This window comes from Notechis scutatus, chromosome 14, assembly GCF_049901735.1.
Source record: "Notechis scutatus isolate UNSWTSFEM ecotype Mainland chromosome 14, rNotScu1.2, whole genome shotgun sequence".
Taxonomy (NCBI): Eukaryota; Metazoa; Chordata; class Lepidosauria; order Squamata; family Elapidae; genus Notechis; species Notechis scutatus.
The window spans coordinates 6,245,895-6,273,648 of record NC_142022.1 but is presented as its reverse complement, the minus strand read 5'-3'; the positions used below and the strand labels follow the sequence as shown (position 1 = coordinate 6,273,648).

The 27,754-nt window shown below is 47.5% G+C and overlaps 2 protein-coding genes across 6 annotated transcripts; one reads left to right on the top strand and one right to left on the bottom strand.

Annotated features, from left to right (window-relative positions):
- On the bottom strand, positions 1 to 23,113 carry SPINDOC (spindlin interactor and repressor of chromatin binding). 4 transcript variants are annotated; one of them, XM_087943175.1, is made up of 10 exons: positions 22,991 to 23,113; positions 13,330 to 13,396; positions 12,524 to 12,573; positions 9,646 to 9,843; positions 7,855 to 8,133; positions 7,658 to 7,759; positions 5,956 to 6,051; positions 3,860 to 3,979; positions 2,722 to 2,772; positions 1 to 1,618 (listed from the first exon to the last, which is right to left on the bottom strand). In XM_087943175.1, exons 4-10 carry the CDS (start codon positions 9,800 to 9,802, stop codon positions 1,185 to 1,187), a joined length of 1,239 nt encoding a protein of 412 aa, XP_087799301.1. In that variant the 5' UTR covers positions 9,803 to 9,843; positions 12,524 to 12,573; positions 13,330 to 13,396; positions 22,991 to 23,113; the 3' UTR covers positions 1 to 1,184. The 4 variants fall into 4 exon arrangements, with proteins under 4 accessions (XP_087799301.1, XP_087799297.1, XP_087799300.1 ...); XM_087943171.1 differs by lacking the exon at positions 22,991 to 23,113 and adding an exon at positions 14,712 to 14,972; XM_087943174.1 differs by lacking the exons at positions 7,658 to 7,759; positions 22,991 to 23,113 and adding an exon at positions 14,712 to 14,972.
- On the top strand, positions 14,989 to 27,754 carry ZFTA (zinc finger translocation associated). Of its 2 annotated transcripts, none has more exons than XM_087943170.1 (5): positions 14,989 to 15,471; positions 20,136 to 20,615; positions 23,009 to 23,395; positions 24,907 to 25,329; positions 26,915 to 27,754. In XM_087943170.1, exons 2-5 carry the CDS (start codon positions 20,243 to 20,245, stop codon positions 27,436 to 27,438), a joined length of 1,707 nt encoding a protein of 568 aa, XP_087799296.1. In that variant the 5' UTR covers positions 14,989 to 15,471; positions 20,136 to 20,242; the 3' UTR covers positions 27,439 to 27,754. The 2 variants fall into 2 exon arrangements, with proteins under 2 accessions (XP_087799296.1, XP_087799295.1); XM_087943169.1 differs by lacking the exon at positions 14,989 to 15,471 and adding an exon at positions 16,697 to 16,799.

The following is a 27,754-nucleotide window of genomic DNA, read 5'->3' as shown; positions in this document are numbered from 1 at the left end:
TAAACCTGCTTTCATTGATTACAGCAAGAACTTCCGTCCGCTTTTGAATAAAGGGGGAAAAAAAATAAATCTCGCTTGGCTTCCTGGCTTGCACCTGTTGGACTGACACCTGGATAAATAAAAGGCACAAACAGAGCGATTGCGGCTTCTTCCCACGCTGGTTTTCAAAGCCAGGCGTTGCTTAAGCTGGACACACCCCAGCGGTGGTGCGCCAGTTGCAAAACCGTACAGCAGGCGAAGGGATTTTGTTGAGCAGAGTTTATGTCTCTGGCCACCTTTTTGCCGCTACAGGATTCTAACAAAAGAGAAATTATCCCCCTTTTTCCCCCTCTGCAGGAGCACAAGTGAAACGGTAACCGGAACACAGAACTCAAAAATGTACATCGATAGAAAGGAGACCGCTTGTAGAACATAAAATATAATTTTACTGCTCCCTGTGGTTTACGAATCTGTTTGAAAAGCCCAGGTTGATATTTGGTTAAATCAGGGAACCGAAACACGGGGTTCCTTTAACCGCAGAAACACAGCGCTGCTGGCGATGAAAATGATAATCCCAGAGCAATGACTACGTCTTATTTCTTCCTGCAGCTTTTGTGGAGACAGACATAAAAAAAATGAATGATAACCATAATTAAAAAAAAAAGGCAAAAGGGTCTGACTGCAACTCAAAAAAAAAAAAGATTTCCCCCTGAGTTTCTTTTCTTTTTTTAATGAACCGACCCTGAAATAAGGGGAAGGTGGTGGCAAAACTCTCCCATCTCGACTTGCGGATTTAGCGGCGACTCCTGTTCTCCGTTTTCCCTTCTCTCGCGGTGTGGAATTTCGCCGGTGAGAAGGAGGGAAAAAAAAAAAGGAAGGAAGAAAGAAAGCCTGGGGCCAGAGAGAAAATCGGAGCTGCTTCTTGCTTAGGACGGAAAAGCAAAGTTGAAAATAGAAACAAATAATAATAATAATAAAAATAAGAATTAAGACTTGGAAAAAAACAGCGGCAGCATTAGCTCAGAATCTGTTCTCTCCTCCAGCAATAGGAGATTAGGAGTGAAGAGTGTCGGGGCGGAGCTTTCCAGGAGGGGGTGGAGCCTCCTTCTCTCAAGCTCCGCCCCGCCTGCCTGGTCCACCCAAATTTGGTCTCCTTTAACCCTTTCTCACGGCTCCCCGAGTCAAGCGGGATTGGAGAGCCCCCCTCACTTCCTTGGGGCCTGGGCGGAGGGCTGGCACCGGTTCTCCCAGACTTCGCGGATGGTACGCCGGACTTCGCGGGGCATCTGGAGCGTCTCGGCGTGGCACTGGAGGATGTGCTGCTTGACGGTGGCCAGGCAGATGCGTCGCAAGGGGTACTCGCAAACCATGCACACCAGGTGGCCGGTGGCGTCGTCGAAGTCCACCAGGAACCGCGCCCGCCACCTGGGGTTGAAGCCTTTCTCCAGGGCGGTGGAGGCCTCCTTGCCAGCCGGGCTCCCCCGTCGGGCCGCTCCCCGAACTGCCCCACAGTCTTTGGGGCGGCTGTCGGCGGAGCTGCCCAGCGGGCAACGGGGGGAGAGGGTGTCCTGGCTTGGGTGGAGGTGGCTGGCAGCGTCCCTGGAGTGAAGCCGCAACAGGGAAACGGAGCAGTCGCGATCTGGGGAAGAGAGGCAAGGGCGCGCGTCATCGGTCAGGCAATCCTCGACTTACAACCATCCTGTTTAGTGACCGGGGTTACAACGGCACTGTGGGAAAAGGGACTCACAGCCAGGGCTTTTTTGCACTTATGACCCCCGTGGTCACGTGATCGGAAGTCGGACGCTTGGCCACGGATTCATACTTACGACGGTTGCAGTGTCCAAGGGTCACATGATCTCCTTTTGCGACAAAGTCAATGGGGAAGCCAGATTCACTTAACAACCGGCTTACTAACTTATCAACTGCCTTGATTGACTTAACAACTGTGGGGGCAGAACTCACTTAACAAATGTCTCATCTAGTGACAGAAGTTTTGGGCCCACAAACAAATAAGCCTTTTTGTCTTGAGCAAGAGGGGTTGGACTAGAAGACCTCCAAGGTCCCTTCCAACTCTATTATTCTCTTTGCAATGGCTGCCGTTCTTTGCCGCCTCTAAAATCAGGAATGGGCTGCCTTAAGAACCACAAGGCAGCGAAATATTTGACTTTCTTCCCCGTGCTTGTGAATTTCCCAGAATGCTGAAGCCTCCGTGAGGCAGCTGGATAGGCGGTTCTGGCCGGATCCAGCTGCGGTGTGTTTCAGGTTCCTATAATTTTAATAGGAAGGGATCACATTTCCAAATTCTGTCCCCAAGGACGGAATTGGCGCACAAGGATGGCCGGGAACCCAGCAAAGTGGAGTCAAATTGTTGGCTTCTCTCCACTTCCCCCTTGGACATGGATGCTAATTTCTGCTCGATAAACCATAATTCTCTGCAAACATTCCCAGTTTCTGTGCAATTGATTTTTTCCCCCCTAAAACAATGAGGACTAGTGACTTTAAAAAAAAAATAGATGGAGAGAAACAGGCACATGTTCTTAATTGGTTCCAAAACCCACACGGATCAACGGATAGCACAGAAATCTCCTTTCCTTGGAAGGGCAGAGGAATCTTTTACCGGACAATATTAGTGACCTCTGGCAGAGGGAAAACCCACTGCTGATCCCCCTCCCCGCCCAATGAAACGCAACCTGATGTCCAACAAAGACCCGACATGCGAGAGAAACGAAGGTTCATGCTTACCCACGTTTTTTTTCCTGGTGTTTGCCTTCGCTCCGGGGCCTTGCGATGGTTCTGCAACCCAAACACACCACAGTGGTCATTGTGGGGGATGCACCGTCCAAATACTCAGCTTCCTGTCCCGTGTCCACCCCCCCTCCCCAGGCAAGTAGCTTTCTGCAGCTTTGAGGAGCAAATTATCAAGCCAGACACCAAAAGAAGGCAGCGTCTTTGGTTACAAGCAGTCCTCCACTTACGACCGTTTGTTTAGAAGCCGTTTGCAGTCACCCTGGTACTTGAAAAAAAGATATACGTGTGTGTGTGTGTGTGTGTGTGTGTGTGTGTATGTCTCCCAATCCAATTCAGCTGGAGACTGAATAGAGGTAGTCCTCGACTTACAACAGTTCCTTTAGTGACAGTTCAAAGTTACAACGGCACTGAAAAAAGTAACCGAGGACCCTTTTTCACACTTACCGACCGTTGCAGCATCCCCACTGAGCTTCACGTTTAAATAATAATAGTAATTGATCAATAATAGTTGTGATACATTTTTAAAAGTTGAGTTGACTGAGTTTCACGTTTTAAATAATAAATAATTGATTAATAGTTGTGAACATTTTAATAATAATTAGTATCAATAATAGTTGTGATACATTTTTAAAAGTTGAGTTGACTGAGTTTCGTGTTTAAATAATAGTAATTGATCAATAATAGTTGTGATACATTTTTAAAAGTTCAGTTGACTGAGTTTCACGTTTAAATAATAATAATAGTAATAATAATAATACCAATAAAAGGGGGAATAAAGAAGATAAGAAGAATAAATAGCAAAGGAAAAATGGGACAAGACAAAGAACTAAGAAAACAATTCTCTGGAACAGAAAGGGGAGGCAACCACTCCGTCTAAACAATCTCTTTTTAACGTAAAAATAAAATAAAATAAAAACAAAACAAAAGGGAAGAGGTTTTCCATGCCAGAATTGCCGAGATATCAGGGCAAGATACTGGAGATTGCCGACTGACCTGGTACATCAGTTGTAGATTAAAAACCTCCTGATCTGTGCCAAGCCCGGGACAGCGCCAATATTTCCAGAGTCTTTAAAAATAAAATAAAAGAAGAAGCAAGATTTGCACCACTAGTTTTGAGAGTTTCCACACCCACCTGGCTGAGAACGGCAGTACAGCTTCAGGGTGAATCCAGCGGGGAAGGAGCCATCGGTGAAAATCCGGATCTCAGCCGGAGCCGAACTGGGAAGGCCGCATTCTGAAAGCCATTCTTTCCCTAGGGAGAAAGAAACCAAAAAAATAAATATTTTTTTTTTCACCCTTTAAAACCTTTGGTCGTGTGATGAAAACGCAGAGGCTTGGCAACTGACCCCTAGTTATGATGGTTGTAGTGTCCCCCTTTTGTCTGACAAGCCAAGGGGGAAGCCAGTTTCGTTTAACAACCGTTGTTAACTTCACAACTGCCGCGGTTTGCTTAACAACCGTGGCAAGAAAGGTCGTTAAAATGGGGGCAAAACTTACTTAATGACTGCTTCACTTAGCAACAGGAGTGTTGGGCTTAATTGTGGTTTTAAGTCGAGGATTGCCTGTATTTCATCTGACACGGCAGGATGCAAATCTAATCAGCACAGATTTGATTAGTTATTATTTTATTCTGTTATTTTGCAACTAGATACTCCTTTGAGTGTTTCTTAATTGTACTGGCTTTTGTGATAAATAGGGTCTCCTGCTTGGGCGGGTTGGACTAGATGACCTACAAGGTCCCTTCCAACTCTGTTCATCTGTTAAAATAATAAGCCTTGCGACCTCTCCCAATCAAAGTTACAATTTTATTCAAGCCCTAAATAACATTTCCAAGCAGCATTAAAAATCAACGAAGAGCAATTTTCGTGGCTTCCTCCAGGACCTTGAGGACTAGAAACACTAACAGGCAGGGCAGGGAGTTCAAAAAGAAGTAGAAAAGGGATTGTGAACCGCACACAGAAAGAAAAGCTAACTTGAGTATGAAGCACCACCAAAGTTGTGGGACTGGAGATACATTTGGCAAAGAAACACCCGAGCCTCTATTTCGTACAAAATATGGTGCTTATTTGACAAAACGTCTCTCGCTTGAAAGCTAGGCAAACAAGCAAAACTTTCATTTTTGATCCAAGTCCAACATTGCCATCTCTATAGAATCACATCCTCCTCCAATTTGGGCAGCTTTCAAGCTTTCCTTTTGCTTTACATGAGGGCTAGAAACCTGAGTTTAGAAAGGCTGGAGGAACACCTCCTGAGTTTGTTGAACCAACCCTTTGTTTTGGCATTAAAACAGAGCTCAGCACCAGAGGTGGGATTCAGCCGGTTCTGACTGGTTCTAAAGAACCGGTAGCGGAAATTTTGAGTAGTTGGGAGAACCGGCCAATCCCGCCTCTGACAGGCCCCGCCAACCCCATCTCTTCTCCGCCTCCCATTGAGTCCCAGTTGATCGTCTGGGTCTCCTTTGGTTGCCCTGCACAGGACAACAGAGCTGGAAAGCAGGCTAGTGAGGTGGGGGAGGGAATGGGGATTTTGCAATAACCTTCCCCTGCCACACCCACCAGGCCACGCCCACCAAGCCACACACCATGCCCGCAAAGCCACACCCACAAAACACCACGCCCATCAAGCCACATTTGATTGGCTGGGTCTTACTTGGTTGCCCTGCGCAGGAGAACGGAGCTGGAAAGCAGGCTAGTGGGGTGGGGAGGGAAGGGGGATTTTGCAGTATATCTTTCCCTGCCATATTCACCAAGGCACGCCATGCCCACCAAGCCAAGCCACGCCCACCAAGCCACACCCACAGCTGATCGGCTGGGTCTTCTTTTGTTGCTCTGCGCAGGAGAACGGAGCTGGAAAGCAGGTTAGTGGGGGGAATGGGGATTTTGCAGTAACCTTCCCTGCCACATTCACCAAGCCACACACCATGCCTGCAAAGCCACACCCACAAAACACCACGCCCATCAAGCCACATTTGATTGGCTGGGTCTTCTTTGGTTGCCCTGCACAGGAGAACGGAGCTGGAAAGCAGGTTAGTGGGGTGGGGAGGGAAGGGGGATTTTGCAGTAAATCCTTCCCCTGCCACGCCCACCAACAGAACCGTAGCAAAAAAAAATTGAATCCCACCACTGCTCAGCACACACAAAAGAGGTGTGTGTGTGGGGGGAATCAGAGAGGGAAGGAAACCCAAAAAGCGACACACTACAACCGGTTCCATGGCAAACCCCGTGTTACCTGTGGCCTCCATGGGCTCTTGGCCCCTCGACTCCTTGGCGGGTAGCCTCTGTCGGACGGAAAGTCGCCGCTCGGCGTCTACGTGCAAGCCCTCCGCTGCGGAGAGAGAAGAGGAGAAAAGCACGGCGGGGTTCAGTCGGGGGTCTTTTAACGGGACGGGGCAGCTTTGGGAAGGAAAAGGATCTGGTTTCTTTTCACGACCAAAAAAAAAAAAAAAAAAGGGAGGACAGAGACGCACAAAAGACACGGTTAGGAAGCGGCAGCTTTTAGCGTGGAGACAAAAACAACGCCAAGGCATTTCGGAGACGTTCCGTGGCTTGTTCCGTGCTACTTTGCCAAGCTACGGGGAAAAAATTGATGCAGGTAGTCCTCAACTTACAACGGTTCGTTTACTTACGCCTACTGGGGGGAGAAGAAAAAGTGACCTGGGACCGCTTCTTTCACGCTTTACAACCACGGGGCACGTCATCCACAATGCAGATGATGCTTGGCAACAGACCTTGTATTTATGACAGTCCCCCATTTGAAACCTCCTGGCAGGCAAAGTCCACGGGGATGACTCGCTGAACGACCGTGGCAAGAAACGCCGCGAAAGGGGGGGGCAAAGTTTCAACTTTTGACAGCCGCCTCGCTTAGCGGACGGAAACTTGGGGGCTCTGCGGGCGGTCGTAAATCAAGGACGACGTGAGTCGCCAAAAGGGAGCAGGATCGGGGGCTTCATTCCTACCAGTCTTTTTGGGGGTTACTACAGACGTGGCGATTCGCTTAACGACTGCGCTGAGAGGGGTCGTAAAAAAAAAAAAAAAAAAACGGGGCGAAGAAAATCCCCTTAACGACCGAAAGGGTTGTAAGTCTAGGATTACCTGCCTGCAGCCGAGTTAGTCTCTTTTGCAGCCACCTGGCTAGGGAAGAAGAGCGAGGGAGGGGGGGAATTTTGGGATTCTCCAGCGGGTGGACTACAGCTCCCAGAAGCCCCCAACCCCCCCCGGGAGCTTAGCCTTGCAGCAAAGGATGCTGGGATATATCTATCTACCTATCCCCGAGCAGCCTCTTTGACAGACACCGAGAAAGAAGGGATGGGGTTGTTGTTGTTTCTCGGTCTGAAGTCAGCTCAGGGCTAGGGAATCTTTGGCAGCCAGGAAAGGCGGGGAGGAATTCCGACAGCCGGCCAACAAACACACTCACAACACGAACTCCTGGCACGGTGCGACTGTTCACAACAAGGAGGGTTTGCAAAAACACGCACTTTCCCAGGTGGCAGGTTCGGGGACGGGGATTGGTATTTTTTTGAAAGAACAGCCAGCAGTCGTTGACTTACGACGATGCGTTGGGAAGATACCACGGCGCTGGGGTGGAAGACAAAAAGGGAGACTCAACAACGGGCCCCTCCCGCTAACAACCGTCCCAGCATCGAGAGGGGGCTGTTGGAGGCCTCTTCCCTGCCGGTTTCCAACAAGAAAATTCAAGGAGTGGACTAGATTTGCTTAATGACCGCGTGAATGACCGCCAACGCAGCGGTTTTGCTTCAGGATGCTGGACAGAAAACAGGGCACGGCTTCGTTTGCCCGAGCAGCCACAGATATCTCAGTCCCAACCGTGGTCGTAAGTCAAGGACCCCTGGGGTGCAGGGAGGTGGCCCGGGGCTGTGAAAAGGGACGCCGCTCTAGGCAGCCTCCTGCCACCTCTGTGACCTAGCACTCACCGCGGCGTGCGTGGACAGGCCCGCGCTTCCGGCTCACGGGCACTTCCTCCGTATCAAGGAGGACTTCGATCTCGGCAGGCTGCTTGTTCTCGCCGGGGCCGCCTGGGGTGGGAAGGGCCAGAAAGGGAATCAGAAGATGGTTGGCCGTTCCGATCCGGGGGAGGGTGACGCCGCGACGGCGGCCGGGAGGCGCTTACCTGCGGAGGGAGGCGGTGAATCGGTGGCGGGAGGCAGCACGGCCCCTTCGCTCCAGCCTTCCAGGATGTTGCGCTTCTCCTCTAGGGTGAAGTCCAGCGAGTGGGCGTGTTGCTGCAGGATGTGCTGGTGGGCCGCCGCGGGGCCGGAGGTGGCCAAGAAGCCCCCGCACACCATGCACACCAGCCGGCTGTCGTCCGGATTCTCGGCTACTAAGTATTCCTGCTTCCAGGAGATACCGAGCTCATCCTGGCTGTCCGAGTCGGAAAACGGGTACTGTCCTGCGGGGAGGAGAAAAATAGGGTTTTTAATTGAGAACCGCAAACTCGCACCTAGAGAAGAGTTCTACAACTCGGATTGTTTCTCTTAAGCGCGAGGGTTCTATCAATGTGGCAAGTTTAAGACTGGTGGACTTCAACACCCAGAATTCCTGAGCTAACATGACCGGAGGAGGAATTCTGGGAGTTGACGTGCACAAGTCTTAAAGCTGTCATGTTTGAGGACCCCTGCATTAGAAGACCCTCTGATATTTTTGGAATGCCCCAGCCAAGCATGAAAGCTAGGGAAAAGGCCTGGTCTTTGGTGAAAACCAGGAGATAGTGAGTTCTAGTTCCATCATAGCCATGAAAGCTTGGCTGGGTGACTTTGGGCCAATCACCAGGAGACGGTGAGTTCTAGTTCTGGTTAGCCATGAAAGCTGGCTGGGTGACTTTGGGACAATCACCAGGAGACGGTGAGTTCTAGTTCCACCATAACCATGAAAGCTGGCTGGGTGACTTTGGGACAATCACTAGGAGACAGTGAGTTCTAGTTCTGGTTAGCCATGAAAGCTGGCTGGGTGACTTTGGGCGAATCACCAAGAGACGGTGAGTTCTAGTTCCACCATAACCATGAAAGCTGGCTGGGTGACTTTGGGCCAATCACCAGGAGACGGTGAGTTCTAGTTCCAGTTAGCCATGAAAGTCTGGACGACTTTGGGCCAGTCCCTCTTTCAACCCTACTCGCTACACAGGTTGTTGTGGGCAAAAGAGGAGGAGAAGCAGGAAGAGGAAGGAGGATTACATACGTTTGTCACCTTGAGTTACTTACTTTAGTTAAGTAATAAAGGTGGAACATAAACAAACCAAAACAGGCGGCTTACCAAGAACCGCTGTACTGTTCCTTCTTGCCAAAGGTTTACGCTACACGCCAGTGCTTCTCATACTTGCCCTAATCCTAAACCTCCCTCTCACTTTGGATTAGACAGCTCGCTTCCCTTCTTAAAATCTCCATGTCAACTCATAAAACATTCCTAGGCCCGTTTTAGTAGTTGCCATTAAAAAAAGGGGTGGGTGGGAAGGAAGGAAATCTGGAAGAGCAGTGCAGCAGTTTGGAAGGGAAAGTACATTCCAACTCTTTATCTTTAAAAGATTGAAACTAAACTACCAGAGCTTTTGCCCATGGATATATTTAACTGGAGAACGTGATTGATGACACCCAGATCGGGAAGGTGCTCAGTTGGAGAATCTTGATTCATGACACACGCAGGTGGGAGTGGGGGGAAACAGGGTCCCTGTAAATGACGTAGGCCAGAGTTGGCTTCATACAGGGCAGCGCCAGTAGGTCGCCTCTAATAAACCCTTGGAAGTTTTTTGAAGTTTGGCTCGAGAATCGTGATTTAATTCGGGCGATTGCTGGAATCCTGACACTATTGGTTGTCCAGTGCCTTGTCTCTGCCCAGGGCGCCGGACATCCCTTGTTGGGTTGTCTTCCCAGTGCCACCCACGCACCCTTGTGAGAAAAGACACCCCCACCTTTCTCCATGGGGTTCACAAGGGCTCCACCCTGCCTCCCCGAGGGGCGGAGGTGCAGCCGGGAATCAACAGCCATCTTCTCCTTCTCCCTGAAGCGTGAGATGGCTGAAGCGACCTCGGTGTAGTCCGTCAAGGGGGCCTCCGCCTTCAGCGCCATGAGAGATCTGGAGGCGGCAGAGCAGACACCCCGGATCCCGACTGTGGAAGAGACAGAAATGATATCAGTCGTCGAGAGAGAAAGGAAGCATGGGCACTGGACTTGCAACCATTTTTGTTTAGTGACCACTCGGAAGTTACAACGGCACCGAAAAAAAAGTGACCCTAGGAACATTTCTCACACTTATGACTGTCACGGCATTCCCGTGGCTGCCCCGATCAGGCGCTTGGCAACCGACTTGTATTTATGACGGGGTCCCGCGATCTCCCTTTTGCGGCCTTCCGATGAGCAAGTCAACGGGGGAAACCCTGATTCACTTAATGTCTGTGTGGCTAGCTCGACAATGGCAGTGATTCACTTAACGACCGTGGTGAGAAAGGCTGTAAAAGGGGGGCGAAACTCACTCCACTGTCTTGCTTAGCAAACAGGGTGCCTTTTATACAGGCAGCCCTCGACTTACAGCAGTTCGTTTAGTGACCGAAGCTGCAATGGCCCTAGCTGTTTTTTTTCCCAAACTTACGGCCGTTGCAGCACCGTCATAAACACGATCAGTTGCCAAGAGTCTGGATTTGGATCCCGTGACCATGGGAACGCTGCCTCAGTTGTCTCGCAGGTCCCTTTGTTCAGGGCCGTTGTAATGTTCACTCAATGGTCACTAAACGAGGCCTGCCTGTATAGAAGGGAGGCTTAGGCAGAGAAACAGACCACGGTCTGATTTCCTTCGCAGGCTTTACTACAAACACACCAGCAACTAACTACGAAAGAGAAGCAGCTCGTCCGTCCTTTTTAGCTGGCTGTTCTTGCGCCTGATTAACAAACCACAATCAAACAGCCGAAGTTCCTCTCAACAAACACGAAAAGGTTTATCCCGGCTTGCTGCCAAGGCCCCAAGATTTGGGCATTTTAACACACCCCAGTGAAGGGACTTTCCCAATAGACAAAGCAGGTTTCAGGCTGAATCAAGGCCTATTGATAGCAGCCAAGGACTCCACCAGTCCCTTAGGGGAACATCCGCATCTATAGTTTTAGATAACAGCGTCGGCCTAACCGGACAGACCACACAAGAGTCAGAGCCAGATAATCCAATTCTAGTTTATTGTACATCTACATTAGCGGGATATTGTGAGCTTAGGGAAGGGTGTCTCTCTTGAGCTTCTTGTTCTGTCCGTTGTCCGGCTGAGGCCTCTTATCTGACCAGTCCCTGGGCAGCATCTTTTCACCCAATTCCTCAAGGTCATTCCCCAAAACCATAACATCTGGCTATCTACCAGCATGTATTCAAGAAAGCTTGCAGACATTAAATAGATCTGCTTTTTCTTTTTTTCTTTTTTTTGTAGATGTTGGGCTTTTGCAACCGTAATTGCCATTTATGCCAATACAGTAGGAGAGGCCTCCCAACTTGGCCACTTTTTAAGACATGTGGACTTCAAGTCCCAGAATTCCCCAGCCAGCATGGTAGAATTCTGGGAGTTGAAGTCCACAAAGTTGCCAAGTTGGGAGACCTCATACAGTAGAAACTCAACCAGCAAGTCACTAGCTGGAAGAAGCTCATTCTTATAACGCCCTAAGGCAGTTTCCTTAACTTGCCAACTGTGAATCTGTGGACTTCAACTCCCAGAATTCCTCAGGCATAACCGTAAGATTTGTGGTTCCAGGATTTCTCAGTCAGCCATTGCTGGCTGAGGAATTCTGGGAGCTGAAGTCCACAAGTCTTATAACGTGCCCAATTTTGGAGATCTCTGCAGTTGAATGATCATTAAACAAACAGTTGTAAGTTGAGGACTACCTGTATTTAAATGTAGAAACCAAGAGGGGAAAGATTAATGTGAGAAGAGAGGAATAAGCAGAATCAGGGTCTACACAAAAACAACAACCTTGCAGAATGGTTTTTGAAAGAAGCCACCAATTTTTTTTTTACTTCTCCCCGGCCACTTTTGCATTCCTCAACTTCAAAGGTCGCTATTTTACTTTGAAGAGACAAAAAAAGGCTTTGTGTTTTGAGCACGCAAACTAAAAAGGACAAAAATCTTAGGAGCAAATGAAGTGAAACGGAACCTGTACTATTACACAAGATGAGAGGCGGGGAGGGAGAAAGCCCAGGTGTGTATTTATTTAGTTATTCAATTAATTTATACAGTTGCCCATCTCAACAAACTCCTTCCCAAGCTGCACGTTGTTGTTTTTTCATAAGAGGTTCGGAAGGAATGTGAGGGCAAGTGCATGGAAACTGGAGACTGTTTCACGTGCACGCTCAAAGAATCAACTGTATTCTCACAACCCTCCTAAATCTAAACCAGATATTGTGTTCCTCAAAGATGTCATGCTCCAAACAAAGAAACTTCTACAGGGTCACCTGAAAGTAGGATCTTGGGTGCGGTGGCCTAGAGGTGGAGCTCTCGCCTCATAATCAGGAGGCTGTGAGTTTGATCCTAGGTTAGAGGCAGCTATTTCTCTCTCTGGGCGCAATGAGAATATATATTGCTGAACAGAACTCCGCACTGGTGGCAGGAAGGGCATCCGGCCATTAAACACATTGCTAGCTCCATTCAGTTGCCTAGACTCCACTTCGCAAGGGATTATGGGGTCATTAAAAGAAAGAAGATGATCTGAAAAGTAGGATCTATCATCTGCCCAACCCGGGAAGACCTAATTAGGTTAACACAACTCACAAACCATCCACACACCCCTTTTAGCTTTCTTTAAGATATTGTTATTCCTAACCTGTTTTTTTACAGGGCTGTTTCTGATAGGTTGCACTCTTGTTCCCCCTTCTGTGTAAAGACAGATGCAAAAAAAAAAAAAAGGAATTAAGCAGTTCTGCTTTCTCTCTGTTGCTTGTCACTTTCTTGCCACTTTCTCCCATTACTATCCATTCCTTGACTTTTTTCTTCTTTTTTACATGTTGAAAGAAGCTTTTTTTTTTTGTTATTTTTGACTTTTTGTCACAAGGCTTAATTCAGTTTGAGCCTTAGCTTTCCTCACTTCATCTTTGCAGGCTCTGGCTATTTGCTGATGTTCTGTTTGAAGCCAATTATATGCCTGCTCTTCTTGGGAAATCCAATTTAAAAAAAAAAAAAACTTAAAAAGCCCCATTCCTAATCCCCCCCTTTTTTTTTTTGCCTGCAGGAATTTTTTTTAGCATAAATAAAAGAAGCACCCTCCCCCTCGAAGGTTAACCATGCAAGGTTAAAAATAATGGAATGCAAAATATTGTGTCTATCCTACTGATCCCCGTTAAATGGCAACACAAGTGGTTATGCTTTGGCCTAAGTTAAAAGTCTAAATTGGTACAATATGCAATGAAAGGAAACCTTATGGAATTTGGAAATAGCCTGTCCTGGTTTTCTTCCAAGGAGCATCTAGTCTAACCAACAATCCTTGGATTACCAAGTAGTCTTCCAACCAAGCACTAGCTAGCTTGAATAACTAAGCTAGTCACTAATTAGCTTCTAAACGGAGACCTGGTCAGCCAACTGCCATCACTTTCTGAGACTTTCGCAAAAACAAGAGAATTCAGATTTTCTTACCTACAACAAAGGCCTCCCTGAATTGGGTGATCGAAAGGGCTCAGCTCCAGAAACCAATCAGCACAGACTAAAACAAAGGACATTAACCAAAATCAGAGAAAGGGGGAAAACAAAGATAATATAATCAGTTGCCCGCCCCTTGAGGACAAATATTCCTAAAGCGAAGCTTATGTTATCAAGACAGAATAATTTCACTTTCTGTCTCTGAGGAAGAAACCTTTTGCTCCAAACACAACCTTATCACCCACTTTGTTTAAATTCATCTTTCCCCCCCCACCCAATCTCAATGGACAAAACTTGTTTGCAGACACACACACACACACACAGAGCCATCTTTCGGCCCGTTTTTTTTTTTCTACTTTCCCCTGCATTCCAAATTAGTGAATCATTAAATTCACAGCATGCCCCCAATTAAAAAAAACCACCCACACACCATCAGATAGTGTGTGGTTTTTTTTTTTTTTACATCCACTTCTCTCTTATTTTTCTGGTCTGCATTCAGATTCAGTTCTGGACTTTTAAGCAGCGGAGCCAAGGACCCATTCAGCTTAGATTCTCACTCAGCCTCCTAAAAACATGGGACAACCCCCCACACACACCCTCCGGCCCCTCCCACAAATATTCTTCGGGCTTTCCCCACCCACCCACCCATTTGCCTCTCCCCAAATCTCCCCCCCATCTTTTCCAAGTCTTTCCCAGGCATCTTCCCTCCTCCTCGCCCACCTCTTCCAGACTCACCTGAGGGGGCTTTTCCCACACCTCCCCACGTGGGGATGAGCAGCCCCCACCTCAAAGCCAGGGAAGCTGCTTTATTTGCATGCCCCCCCCACTCCCCCACGTTTTCCTCCCTGGTTGTCTTTGAATGGGGGAAAGACCACCTGCTCAAGGAACCTGGGAGAGAGACACGCCCCCCAGCCCCCTCCACCCCCAACCAGGTGATTTGGCACCTGCATGGAGCTGCCCCCCCCCTCTTTCCTGCGGCCAAAGAAGCAAATGGGGGAATAGGGGGGTCTTTGGAGGGGAGGGGGATGTAGGAGGATGCCTCAGTTTTTAGCTCCCCACTTGTAAATGGGGGTGGGGGGTGGGGAGAGAAGAGACCCCCGCCCTTCCTCATATCTTGGGAGGTTGCTTTTCGGGGGAGGAATGAAAAGCCCCCAAAGTCCTTTTTTTGGAATCCACTCAAGGGATGTTTTTGGGTGGGGGGCTACTTCAGCCCCTCTCAGGTGAGTAATGGGGGGTTAATACCAGCTCCCCCCAGGGGAGAATAGCAGCCCCTCCCCACACTGAGGGGCTACCCAGGTTTCCTGCTGCCTTGCCCCTCCCCAGGCGGTGGGGGAGGCGGTGGGGGCTGGAGACCCTCCCCCCATCCCGAGAGCTCCTACCTGGCTGCGCCGCTGCTGGGCCTCCTCGGCGCTTCTGCGGCTGCGGCCCCCGCCGCGCATCATAGAGCATGGCGGCTCCCAGCCCCATAGAGCGGCCCCCTTCGGCCCGGACCACTCCCGCTCCCTGGCTGCTCTATGGTCCCATTGTCCGAAGGGCCTTCCCCTCCCCCCCCCCCACGGGAGAGGTAGCCGGAACTTCCGCTTAGAGCGGCTGAGGGCCGCGTGCCCGTCTATCGAACCTCCCGCGCCTCTATGGAAAGCGGTCCCAATGGAGAGCGCGCAGACGCGGCGTCGGAGGCAGGAGGGCGCCTTTCCGGTTTGACGTCACGTGAGCTTTAAGGGGGCTGCTCTGTTTTTTTTTTTTGCTCTTGGCTCTCATGTTCGGCGAGCCCGGTCCCCCGTCAGCCAATCGCCAGCCACGCGTCGGCTTCTTTCTCCGCCCCTTTTTCTGGCGCAAGGCCAATCGGCGACAAGGGACCGAGTGGAGTGGGAGAGCGTGGACGAGAGAGGCCGGAGAGGCAGGGACGGCTGCCACCTGTCGGGAAAGCGGCGCAACTGCAGGAGAAAACATTCGGAAAGAATGCAGAAAGAAGCCCAACGCCGAATTGGGAGTGAAAAGTCCCACCTCGAGTCTTTTTTCTTTTTCTTTTTGCATTAATGAAGACCCTCAATTTGGGGAGGGGGAAGAGGGGAAAAAAACCCCAAGGCAATGACGTATAGAAAGCAAACTTCTCAGTTTCTACCTGCTTCCTAGTTGCAGGTAAGCTGCTCCTGAACGGGGAAGCTCTGCCTCCACCGTGCAAAGAGGGAAGGTTTATTTAAATGTACGATGAGCCTCCCTCCGCCCGAAGTCAGCTCCCCCGGCTGATTCAACGGGGCCAAGTTAATTCTGGGCTCCTCCCGCCTTTGACAGCTTGCAAAGCGGGCTCTTCTCTCCAGCATGGTGGAACTTCGGCCCCTTTGATGCCATCACAAGATGAAAGCAAACGCCCCCCTTCCTCCTGCAGGGGCTGGGCTGCTGGTCGCAGGGGGTGGGGGGGCGTCCTAGCAACCCTCCTCCATCCACCACCACCCGCTTCCTGGGCTTGCAATTTGGGAGCGTCCCCCAAACTCTCCCGGGCCCAGCTTCCCCGGTGACCGTGCTGCATGAGGAGGAGGATGGGCCTTGTAGTCCTATCGTTGGGAGATTGCTCTTGATCCGCGCTGGGTCTCTCCAGAGAGCCCCTGCTTTTTAAAAAAAAAAAAAGAGCTGGGTTTGGGCACGTCTGAACGTGTGCGTGCACGCGTCTCGATCCCCCCTCTCCGTTGCAAAGCGACGAGCGAATGCTGCCCATGGAAGAGGGGGCACAAGGGCCACGTCCTTCCCACCCACCCCCCGTCCGCTGGGAAAACCCGATTAGCACAGTATAGTGTGCCAAATTAACACAAATAGCGTGCAAAATATACAATGCACACACGCGTGCATCCCTGCACGATTTAGCAAGGGGGAAAAGAAGGGTTTGGTGAGCGTGCAAACCGTGTATTAATATTATTATTATCTATTTGATTTCTTTCCCCCCATCCTCCCCTCTTCTGGTTCCCCTTCTCCCTCCGCGCCCCCACCCCCCGCTGCAGAAATAGGCTGCGTTCCCTTTAAATTTACCCAGGAGCCTTGCAAGGAGCCCCAGGGGCCCCGGGGGGAAAGGTTTCCCCACCCTGGCTAAGCCGGAGCCTGCTCGCTGCCTCGCTCGGCCGCAGGCGGGGAAGAAAGAAGGGGAGGGACGGGTGGGGGGACACCCGCTTTGCAAAAGCGCGGCTGGACGAGGCGATTTTTGCAATTATCGGCCCGAATCGATTGCTATATAGATAGATATATATTGCATTTTATTTATGATTATTTGGGGTGGGGAAAGAGTTGGAAAATTGCATGCAATTGCAACCGAGCGAGGAGGAGGAGGAGGGGGGGGATCGATCAGTGCAAAAGAGAGGAAAGGAAGTGTGGGGGGCGATGGAGGTCTAAAAGAGAGAGAGGGAGGCGGACGGAGCGAGCGGAGGGGGCAGGCATGGAGCCCCCCCGCCTTTCCATCAAGCAGGAACCCCTGGATTCAGGTGAGAACAAAAGGGAGCCCTTTGCAAAACGGAGACACAGCAACCCCCCTCTGCTTTCCACCAACCCATCCTCCACTCCTCTCCTCCCCCACAACTGCCCCAGTTTCTCCATCCACGCCACCTGCTGGCCCTCCTTGCATAGAAAGTGGCCCCTCCCCCATATCCTCCCCCCATCTTCTTCCACTGCCCCTCCTTTGAAATAAGGCTGCCCCATTCAAAACCACTGCAAAGAGGGAGGAAGGAGCCAGGATTGGGCCTCCAAAGCTTTGGGGAAGGATGGAGTGGGGGGGGGAGGAAAGAAGGGGTGGGGGCTTCCCAAGAAAAGGGGATGAGAGGGAGAGAAAGGAGGGCAGGAAGATATAACAAACAACAATCACTTAAAATGCACCCCCTTCCCCCCTTCACCTGGCCAGCCCCTCTCTGGCTTGGTTGAGGGGGGGGGGGTAGTCTGGTGCAAGGGCCCCCCTTCCTCCTCCTCCTCCTCCTCCTCCTGGGACCACCTGGAAGGAGGGAACCCACCCACCCCAATCCTCTCTGCTTTACTGCCCCAGCTCTCTGGATTTTGCGCAAAACTTAGAGTTGTGCCAGCCCCTTTTGGTTTCCTTCCTCGGGTTTTTTTTTTGGGGGGGGGGCGTTTTGGGGTGGGGTTGTCTTTGGGGTTGAGCATCAATTCTGCTCTTGGGACTGTGGGGCGAGTGCCCCCTTCAGTGGGGTGTGTGTGTATGTGTGTGTCCCTGGTTTGATTGTTGTCTTGTAAAAGAAGGGAGACTGCTGGTTGCTGGTTTTGGAAGGAGGTGTCCATTGAGACGGGACACAAACACACACACAACGCACAATCTCACTCACTCTGAAGGTGTCTTCTGGGACACAAACACGTACACACACAATCTCACTCACCTGGAAGATGTCCACTGGGAGAGATAGACACCCACACACAAACACAACAAAAACACTAACACACTCACTCACTTTGAAGATGTCCTCTGGGAGACACACACACACACACGCACACACACAAATACTGGGAGAGAAGTCCACCCGCACAACAAACACACATTCACTCTGAAGGTGTCCATTGGGAGACACACACACACAAACACACACACAAATACTGGGAGAGAAGTCCAAGGACACAACAAGCACACAACAAACACACATTTATTCTGAAGGTGTCCATTGGGAGACACACACACACACTAGGAGAGAAGTCCACCCACACAACCACCACACACAAACACAGTAACACACTCCCTCTGAAGATGTCCACTGGGAGAGACACCCACCCACTCAGGGGATGCCGGAACAGTCGTAAGTGTGGATGATGGCCGTAAGTCACTGTTTTCAGAGCCATTGTAACAGTCAGTAAACAAATGGTTGCAAGTCGAGAATTACCTGCATTTCTTCTCCCTTCTCCTCCTCCATCATCCCTCATGTCCACCAAAGGCGGACAATTCTACTGGCCCACCAACTGTCCAAGGAAGCCTACTGGTCACTCAGCAAATATCCTTTAGGGGCCACCACAGGGTCATCAAGACTGATCGCCCTTGGCACTTACACAAATCAAATTTTGGGTGGCCAGCTTCTCCCGTGGTTGCCTTCCATACAAGTAAACCTCAACATATCCCCATTCATTTAGTGACGGAAGTTACAACGGCAGTGAAAACAGTGACTTATGAACAGTTCTCCCCTTTTACGACCGTTGCAGCTTCCCCACGGTAACCAAATCCCGGTAAACCAGCTAATCAAAGCTTGGGCCATCTGGCAACCAGCATGTCTTTACAACCTATGGTCCTGGGCTCCTGTGATCAACATGGCTACTCTAAGGAAGAGAAGGACCTGGGGAGACAGGAGAGCAGCCTTCCAATATTTGAGGGGCTGCCACGGAGAGGGGGAAAGGGTCAAGCTGTTTTCTAAAGCACTCAAAGGCCAGACATGGAAGAATGGATGGAAACTGAACAAGGAGAGATTCAACCTAGAAATAAGCAGAAACTTTCTGACAGGGAGAACAATCAACTCATGGAACAGAAGTTGCCTTGGGAAGCTGTGGGAGATTCATCACTGGAGGCTTTCAAGAAGAGACTGGACTGCCACCTGTCAGAAATGGTGCAGGGTCTCCTGCTTGGGCCGGGGTTGGACTAGATGTCCTACAAGGTCCTTTCCAACTCTGTTAATCTATAGCAATCTATAGACCCTCCCAGCCGGCTTCCTTCCGACAAGCCAACTCACGTTTGCAAAATGATTCGTTGAACAACTGACCTGATGCACTTAACTCTGCCAAAAAGGCGACCAAATCTGGCGCAGCTTCCTTAGCAACGGCCTTGCTTAACCACGGAAATTCTGCTGCCAATTCTGGTCGAAACTCAAGGACTACCTGGCAGACAGTGCAGGGCATTAAAAACAAGGACAAACAGGCTGAAAAACAGCTGCTATCCCAGAGCTGAATTCTGCTGTATAGTGCAACATTAACGCAATATCAAAGGTTTTCAATTCAATTGTATAGAATGCAAAGGATGTCTGTTTTCGTCTTGTTTTTGTATGTATAAGGTACACTGAAGATGGCATTTAATTTCATTGTACAAGGTGCAATGACAATAAAGGAATAAAGTAACCATGTTGCTTGTATCCTTACAGTTTATATTGTTTTATTGTTTCCTAGTATGATTTGATTGCTGATTAGTAACCTATGACTATCACTAAGTGTTATATCTTATGGTTCTTGATGAATGTATTTTATTTTTCCTTTATGTACACTGAGAGCTTATGCACTAAAGACAAATTCCTTGCGTGTCCAATCACACTTGGCCAATAAAGAATTCTATTCTATTCCCTATTTTATTTTATTCTATTCTATTCTATTCCTTTTTTATTCTATTCTGTTCCTTATTCTATTCTGTTCCTTATTCTATTCTATTCTCTATTCTATTCTCTATTCTATTCCTTATTCTATTTTTTATTCTATTCTATTCCTTTCTATATTCCATTCCATTCCATTCTATTCTGTTCTTCTCTATATTCTATTCTATTCCTTATTCTATTCTTTTCTATATTCCATTATATTCCATCCTATTCTCTTCTGCTTTCTAATCTATTCTATTCCTTTTCTATTCTATTCCTTTTCTTTTCTATTCTATTCTATTCTATTCTATTCTATTCTATTCTATTCTGCTTTCTATTCTGTTCCTTTTTTATTCTGTTCCCTATTCTCTTCTCTTCTCTTGTCTTCTCTTCTATTTTATTCTATTCTGTTCCCTATTCTATTCTGTTCCCTATTCTATTCTATTCTATTCTATTCTATTCTATTGAATAAAACTGAGCCTTTGTATCTTATCTCACCAGGAGATTCCACCTGTCCGGATTCCCAACATAGCGGTGAGCCAAGCTCTGGACATCTCTTGCGTCCCGCCGGGAACGGCTTGCTACGGGGGATTACCAAAAAGGACCCCATGTCCCTCTTGGCCGGAGGACGCAAATACTCGGACCATTGCGAAGCACGAGCGTCCAGGCCTGGCAAAAGCCGGATTCCCGGGCGGGACCACCGGCGGTATTACCACGAGCACTGGCGGGCCGAATACCTGATGGACTTCAATGCGGCACGTCATGGCATGATCTGCATGGTGTGCGGCAGCTCGCTGGCCACGCTCAAACTGAGCACCATCAAGAGGCACATTCGGCAGAAACACGCGTACTCCCTCACCTGGAGCACCCAGGAGAAGGAAGTCATCATGAACAGTTGGGATGCACACTTGGGCCTGGAGATGGAGACGGAGGGGGCCCGCGAGGCTGCCAAGGGATCTGGGGCGCCCCCCAGGGATCACGGTAGGCTGGGCATCTTCCGGGACAGGATTCTAGATTTGGGTGGGTGGGTGGGTGGCTCTGGTTTTGGCCTGGACTGGAACGCCCCAAAGTCCGCTTGTTGGGAGTTTAAAGCAGGAAATGCATGTAGGTTAGTGAAGAACTCATGTTGGATGGCTATCAAATGTATCTACCGTATCGATCGGATTTCTAATTTTTATCAAAATTTCTATCAAATTTCTGATTTTTAATTTCTAATTATCTTTAATGTCTAATCTTTTATCTAATTTCTAATCTTGAATTTCTAATTTTACCTAATTTCTGATCTTTTGTCTAGTTTTTAATCTTTAATTTCTAATCTTTATCTAATTTCTAATCTTTTATCTAATTTCTAATCTTTAATTTCTAATCTTGTATCTAATTTCTAATCTTTAATTTCTAATCTTTATCTAATTTCTAATCTTTTATCTATTTTCTAATCTTTAATTTCTAATCTTTATCTAATTTCTGATCTTTTGTCCAATTTCTAATCTTTAATTTCTAATCTTTACCTAATTTCTAATCTTTTATCTAATTTCTAATCTTTAATTTCTAATCTTGTATCTAATTTCTAATCTTTAATTTCTAATCTTTATCTAATTTCTAATTATCTTTAATGTCTAATCTTTTATCTAATTTCTAATCTTTATCTAATTTCTGATCTTTTGTCCAATTTCTAATCTTTAATTTCTAATCTTTACCTAATTTCTAATCCTTTATCTAATTTCTAATCTTTAATTTCTAATCTTGTATCTAATTTCTGATCTTTAATTTCTAATCTTTATCTAATTTCTAATCTTTTATCTAACTTCTATCTAACATCTATCTAATTTCTGTTTAATTTCTAGCATTTATCTATCTAATATCTATCTAGAGAGACAATTTGGTGTAGCGCTAAGAGCACCAGGCTAGAAAATGGGAAATGGTGAGTTCTTGACCCACCTTAAAAACCAAGCTGGCTGGGTGACCTTGGGCCAGCCACTCTCGCTCAGCCCTGGGAAAGAAGGCAATGGCAAACCACTCTTGAACTCTTGCCAAGAAAAATGCAGGGATATGTTCAGGAAATCACTTTAAAAAAATTAACTTGAAGGCACAGACATGGTCTTGATCTCTATCATCTCTTATTCTATCTATCTATCTATCTATCTATCTATCTATCTATCTATCTATAGCTCATCTATCTTATCTATCATCTATCTATCCATATCTATCCATATCTATCTATCTATCTATCTATCTATCTATCTATCTATCTATCTATCTCTAGCTCATCTATCTTATCTATCATCTGTCCTGTATCTTATCTATCATCTATCTATCTATCTATCTATCTATCTATCTATCTATCTATCTATCTATCTATCTATCTATCCATCCCTATTGTATCTGTCTGTCTGTCTGTTTATCTATCTATATTTATATCTCATCTATCTATCTACCTATATCTCATCTATCTCTATCTCTGTCTAGCTCATCTATCTTATCTATCATCTATCTATATCATCTATCCTGTATCTTATCTATCTATCTATCTTTACATACATACATACATACATACATACATATCAAATGAGATAGATAGATTATTGATAGATGATAGATAAGAGATAAGATATCTATCATCTATCTAACTATCATCTAACTATCATTTATCTATATATATGTATCTAATCTATCATCTATCTATCTCTATCTTTCTGTCTATGTATCTAATCTATCATCTATCGATCGATCGATCGATCTTCCTGAAAAAAATCAGGAGATATTTATAAAGCAAGACCATGGAGTTAAAAAACTCTCTCTCTCTTATCTCTCTCTCTCTCTCTCTATCTCTGTGGTTTCTTGAACAAGCTTCTCTTGACTTCCCATTCTTTGATTTTAATTCATTTAAAAATGTCAGCCACCTTTTCAGGTTATCGTTGTGTGGGGGCTTTACCTGTATTTCCAGAGCTGCTCCGAACAGGTGGAATTGCAGACTATTTTTTTCCCCCTACTTATTTCAGTATTTGAAGGCTGCTGTCAAATGTTGAATATGTGGCAGCACGTTAAAAAACAAATATTGAAATAACTTTTTTTTTTAAATGAAAAAGTAGGGTGTCCTTACAGAGTTCAAGGAGGGCTTCTAAGTTAGGAAAAATAAAAAACAAACACAATTCTATAACCTGTCTGGCCAGTTCTAACTCTTCCTTCATTTCCTTCTGGTACAAACTCCAGCCAACAAGGGGGTGGGTTTGAGCCCTTCCCATTTCATTCCCAGCCGCTTCCAGCTCTGTTCCTTTTTCTAAAAAACTCCCAACAAATTCTGATTTTCGACAACAGAATGGAACTTGCTGGAGAATGAAAAAAAAAAATTGTTTTACCTGTCTTGTTCCACACAGGAGAGGTCTCCCTGGATGGAAGTCGCCGGAGATGCCGCGGGCCAGCTCCTCTTCCCTCTCGCGGGGCACACCGTTCCTCCAGTCTCACCCTGAAATCTTCCTCGGAGGGCGAGTCCCAGAGTTTGGAGCAGTATTTGAAGCAATCGTTGCAGAGCTGGTTCCAGTCCGAATTCCTGATGGACTACGATCCCCAGGGCAACCGTCTCTTCTGTATGATGTGCGGTTCCTCCTTGCCCAGTTTGAACCTGGACGACATCAAGCGTCACGTGATGGAGGCGCACCCCACTTCTCTTGGCTTCACCCCGGCCGAGAAGGGGGCTATCCTGGAGGCATGGAACTCTCGAGAGTTGGTGCTGGGAGCCGAGGGGAGAAACGTAGAGGACGCAGGTGAGGCCGGTATGGCGGGACTAAGGGTGACGTGACAGCAGCGTTCCAATATTTGAGGGGCTGCCCAAAGAAAAGGAGGCCAGACAAAAAGATGGAACATTTTTTCACATGTGGTGGCAATGCCCAAAAGATAGAAAATATTGGACGAAGATACAAAGATGGTTACAAGAAATTACAGAACACCAAATACAATTTTAAACCTGAAATATTTTGATTAGGAATAATTAAGGGTGAAATTTAGCAAACAAATACAATACATCATTTTACGTATAATAACGGCGGCGAGGATAGTTTTTGCACAGGGCTGGGAAACAAAAGATACCATCTGAAGAGAACCTGATACAAAAAAAAACTGTGCTGAGATTGATAAACTCACAGCGGAATTAAAAGGCAAGGACGAATCGGAATATTAAACGGTTTGGGATAGATGGCACAAATGGGTAGAACACAGAAATTAAGAATTAATGTATAGGAATAAATGTAAATATATGTATTATTAATGACACAGTACTGTTAACAATGTAAACAGATATGCAATTTTTAAAAAAATAAATAAATAAAAGGGAAAAAATGAAGAAGAGGGGGATCAACCTATTGGCAACAGGACAAGAAGCAACAGATGGGGAAAAGTGAAGAGATTCCTACTGATGAAAATGCGATCAGAAAAATATTCAGAATGTGCAGGAATGAATAGATGAGCCCTTGCAATTAAAGAGAAGGAGCAAACTGAATATTACCAGATACGGGAACTATTTTATCGATGGCCAGAGGAAAAAAATACGAAAGCTAGAAGGAGCTAATAGACTAGTGAAATACAGAAAATAGGTTTTTTAGAATTAAACATGATAAGAAGAGGAGTGTTAGAGTGATAGGAATATTATGTATCTCATTAAGGATAAGAATAAAGAATTAATATCAAAGTGGTGAATATGGTTGCCAAATTTAAGTGTTATTGCACAAGATTTTTGTCACACCGTTAAATGAAAGATGAATTGCATGTATTTCAAATAAAATAAAATAAAACTTATAAAAAAAGAAGCAGCGACGGATGGAAACTAATCAGGGAGAGAGAAGCAAGCTAGAACTAAGGAGAAATTTATTGACAGTGAGAACAATTAACCAGTGGAACCACTTGCCACCCCACGTCTAAGCAGGAGACCCCTACACCGTTTCTGACAGGTGTCAGTCCAGTCTCTTCTTGAAAGCCTCCAGGGATGAAGCTCCCACAACTTCCGAAGGCAACTTCTGTTCTATGGGTTGATGGTTCTCCCTGTCAGAAAATTCCTCTTTATTTCTAGGTTGAATCTCTCCTCGATCAGTTTCCATCCATTATTCCTTGTCTGGTGCTTTGGAAAACAGCTTGACCCCCTTCCTCCTCTCTGTGGCAGCCCCTCAAATATTGGAAGGCTGCTATCCTGTCTCCCCTGGTCCTTCTCTTCCCTGGTCTAGCCAGGCCCTGTTCCTGCAACCGTTCATCGTATGTTTTTTTCTGTTTCTCATTGCCCATCCAGAAACTGGCATGTCTGCCCAGGAGGATCTGAGCACGAAAGAGCTGGACTCTTCGGCTTCGCCAGATCGCCCCCCGGCAGAAGAAGGGATGGATGAGGCCGGCCCGTGGGACTCGGAAGGGAGCAGCCCTCGCGTCCCGGCCCGCGGCCGAGACCACCGCCGGTACTTCCAGGAACACTGGCGGGTGGAGTACTTAATGGACTACAATGGGCTGCGCCACGGGTTGGTGTGCATGGTTTGTGGGAGCACCCTGGCCACGCTCAAAATGAGCACCATCAAGAGGCACATCCAGCAGAAGCACCCCGACTCCACGCAGCTCAGTCACCACGTCAAAGCTCTCATCGTGCAGGAGTGGAACCAAAAGGTGGCCCGTCTTACGGATGGCGACGACTCCCAGCCGGAAACGGATGCGGAGGCGGACCAAGGTGAGGGAACGCCTGTACGTGGGTTGCACAGGTGTCATGGTCAAGGTAAAAAGGTTCCCCTCACACATCCGTGCTAGTCCTTTCCGGCTCTAGGGGGCGCTGCTCATCTCCGTTTCAAAGCCAGAGAGCCAGCGCTGTCCGAAGACGTCTCCATGGTTATGTGGCAGGACTAAACGCCGAAGGCGCGTGGAACGCTGTTCCCTTCCCACCAAAGGGGTCCCTATTTTTCTACTTGCATTTTTTTTGTTAACGTGCTTTCGAACTGCTAGGTTGGCAGAAGCTGGGACAAGGAACGGGAGCTCACTCCGTGATGAGGCGCTAGGGATTTGAACCGCCGAACTGCTGACCTTTCTGATTGACAGGCTCAGCGTCTTAGCCACTGAGCCATCGCGTCCCTATAGGTTGTCATGAGGAGGCTGGAACTGCCCTGGTTGCTGTACAGGTTTTTGGTTTTTGTTTTAAAAGTGAGGCACGTGACAGTGATTCTCAACCATGGTAACTTTAAAATGGACTTTTCCAGGATTCGCCCTTCAGCATGGATTAGGGTTAGAGCTGGCTGGGGGATTCTGAGAGTTGAAGTCCACCCATCTTAAAGCGTGCTGATGGGGGGATTGTGGGAATTGAAGTCCATCTATCTTGAAGCAGCTGGTTGGGGAATTCTGGGAATTGAAGTCCATCTATCTTAAAGCAGGATGGCTGGGGAATTCTGGGAGTTGAAGTCCATCTATCTTAATTCTGGGAGTTGAAGTCCATCTATCTTAAAGTAGGATGGCTGCGGGATTCTGGGAATTGAAGTCCATCTATCTTAATTCTGGGAGTTGAAGTCCATCTATCTTAAAGCAGGATGGCTGGGGGATTCTGGGAATTGAAGTCCATCTATCTTAATTCTGGGAGTTGAAGTCCATCTATCTTAAAGCAGGATGGCTGGGGGATTCTGGGAATTGAAGTCCATCTATCTTAATTCTGGGAGTTGAAGTCCATCTATCTTAAAGTAGGATGGCTGGGGGATTCTGGGAATTGAAGTCTACATATATTAAAGCATGCTGGCTGGGGGATTCTGGGAATTGATGTCCATCTATCTTGAAGCAGCTGGCTGCAGAATTCTGGGAATTGAAGTCCACCCATCTTTTTTTTTTTTTTGAAAACAATTTTATTGATTTTTAAAAACAGACAAAACATAAAAACATCCAACTTTCTTTCATAAATATACAAACAGTTTTATCGGTTGGTTTACCAATTTTTTGTGCATCCATTTCATGGTCTCAATTACAATTACATTACATAATATCTCATATTGTCAATCAGAAATTATATACCCTAGTATCACTATTAAACAATCATTTGACAAATCATGGGAAGTCCACCCGTCTTAAAGCAGGCTGTCTTGGAGATTCTGGGAGTTGAAGTCCACCCACCTTAATTCTGGGAGTTAAAGCCTAGATCCCTTAAAAGTGCAAACGTTGAGCAGCATCGCTCCAAGCTGAAAAGGGGAATAACCAGTGAGGAATCCCAGCCTCTGTCCCTTTGCATAAAAACACAATTATCCCTGACAAGCTTGCCACTCTCTTTTGTTCTCGCTTTCCAGCCGAATCGCAGCATGTTTACAAGCCACCTGCCTCTCCAGAGGATTCTCCGGAGGCCTGGGCCACTGCTAAGAGGGAGGAAGATGCAACCGGAGCAGAAAGGCTGGTCCTGCCTCAGCCGTCGTCTCCAGGGGTTGCCTCCACGCCGGCCGGGGCCCTGTCTCGCCGAAGCCAACGCCGGAACTACCAGCCTCGCTGGCGGGTGCAGTACCTGATGGACTACGACGAGCAGAAACACGGTTTGATCTGCATGGTGTGCGGGGGCACATTGGCCACCCTAAAAGTCAGCACCATCAAACGGCACATCCTCCAGGTGCATCGGTTCTCTCTGGAGTACACCGAGCTGGAGAAACAGACAATCCTCGAAGCTTACAGCGAAAACGAGCGCATTGCCAGGCGCGACAGGGCGCCAGGTCCCAAAACGCCCGCTGCGGGCATCGATTCCGAAACTCGGGACGTTAAACCCGGCACGAAAGAGGCAGGGAAAATGGCGTTGGGTTACAAACTCTCTCTGTGTGCAGTTTAGCCAAACCAGCTCTTGGCACCATTGGGGGGGAAAAAAACGGTGAATCAGAACGGTTTCTCCTCTCCCTGCGGACAGCCGAGAGGGTGGAAATGTTTTTCGGAGAAGCTGCAACTGGAGCCGACGCTTGCAGAGGCCCCAAAATTATTCTTTTCCTTCATGTCTGGAGAATTTGTTTCATTGCATGTTGTGTTCCAGCAGCAACAATATTATTATTTTTTTGTTTTGCCCCTCTGGGCTGAAGAGATTTTTGACTCCGAAAACTTGGGGGCCAGGAGCTTATGGTACATGGAGAGCTGGAAAACAAACAAAAAATCAA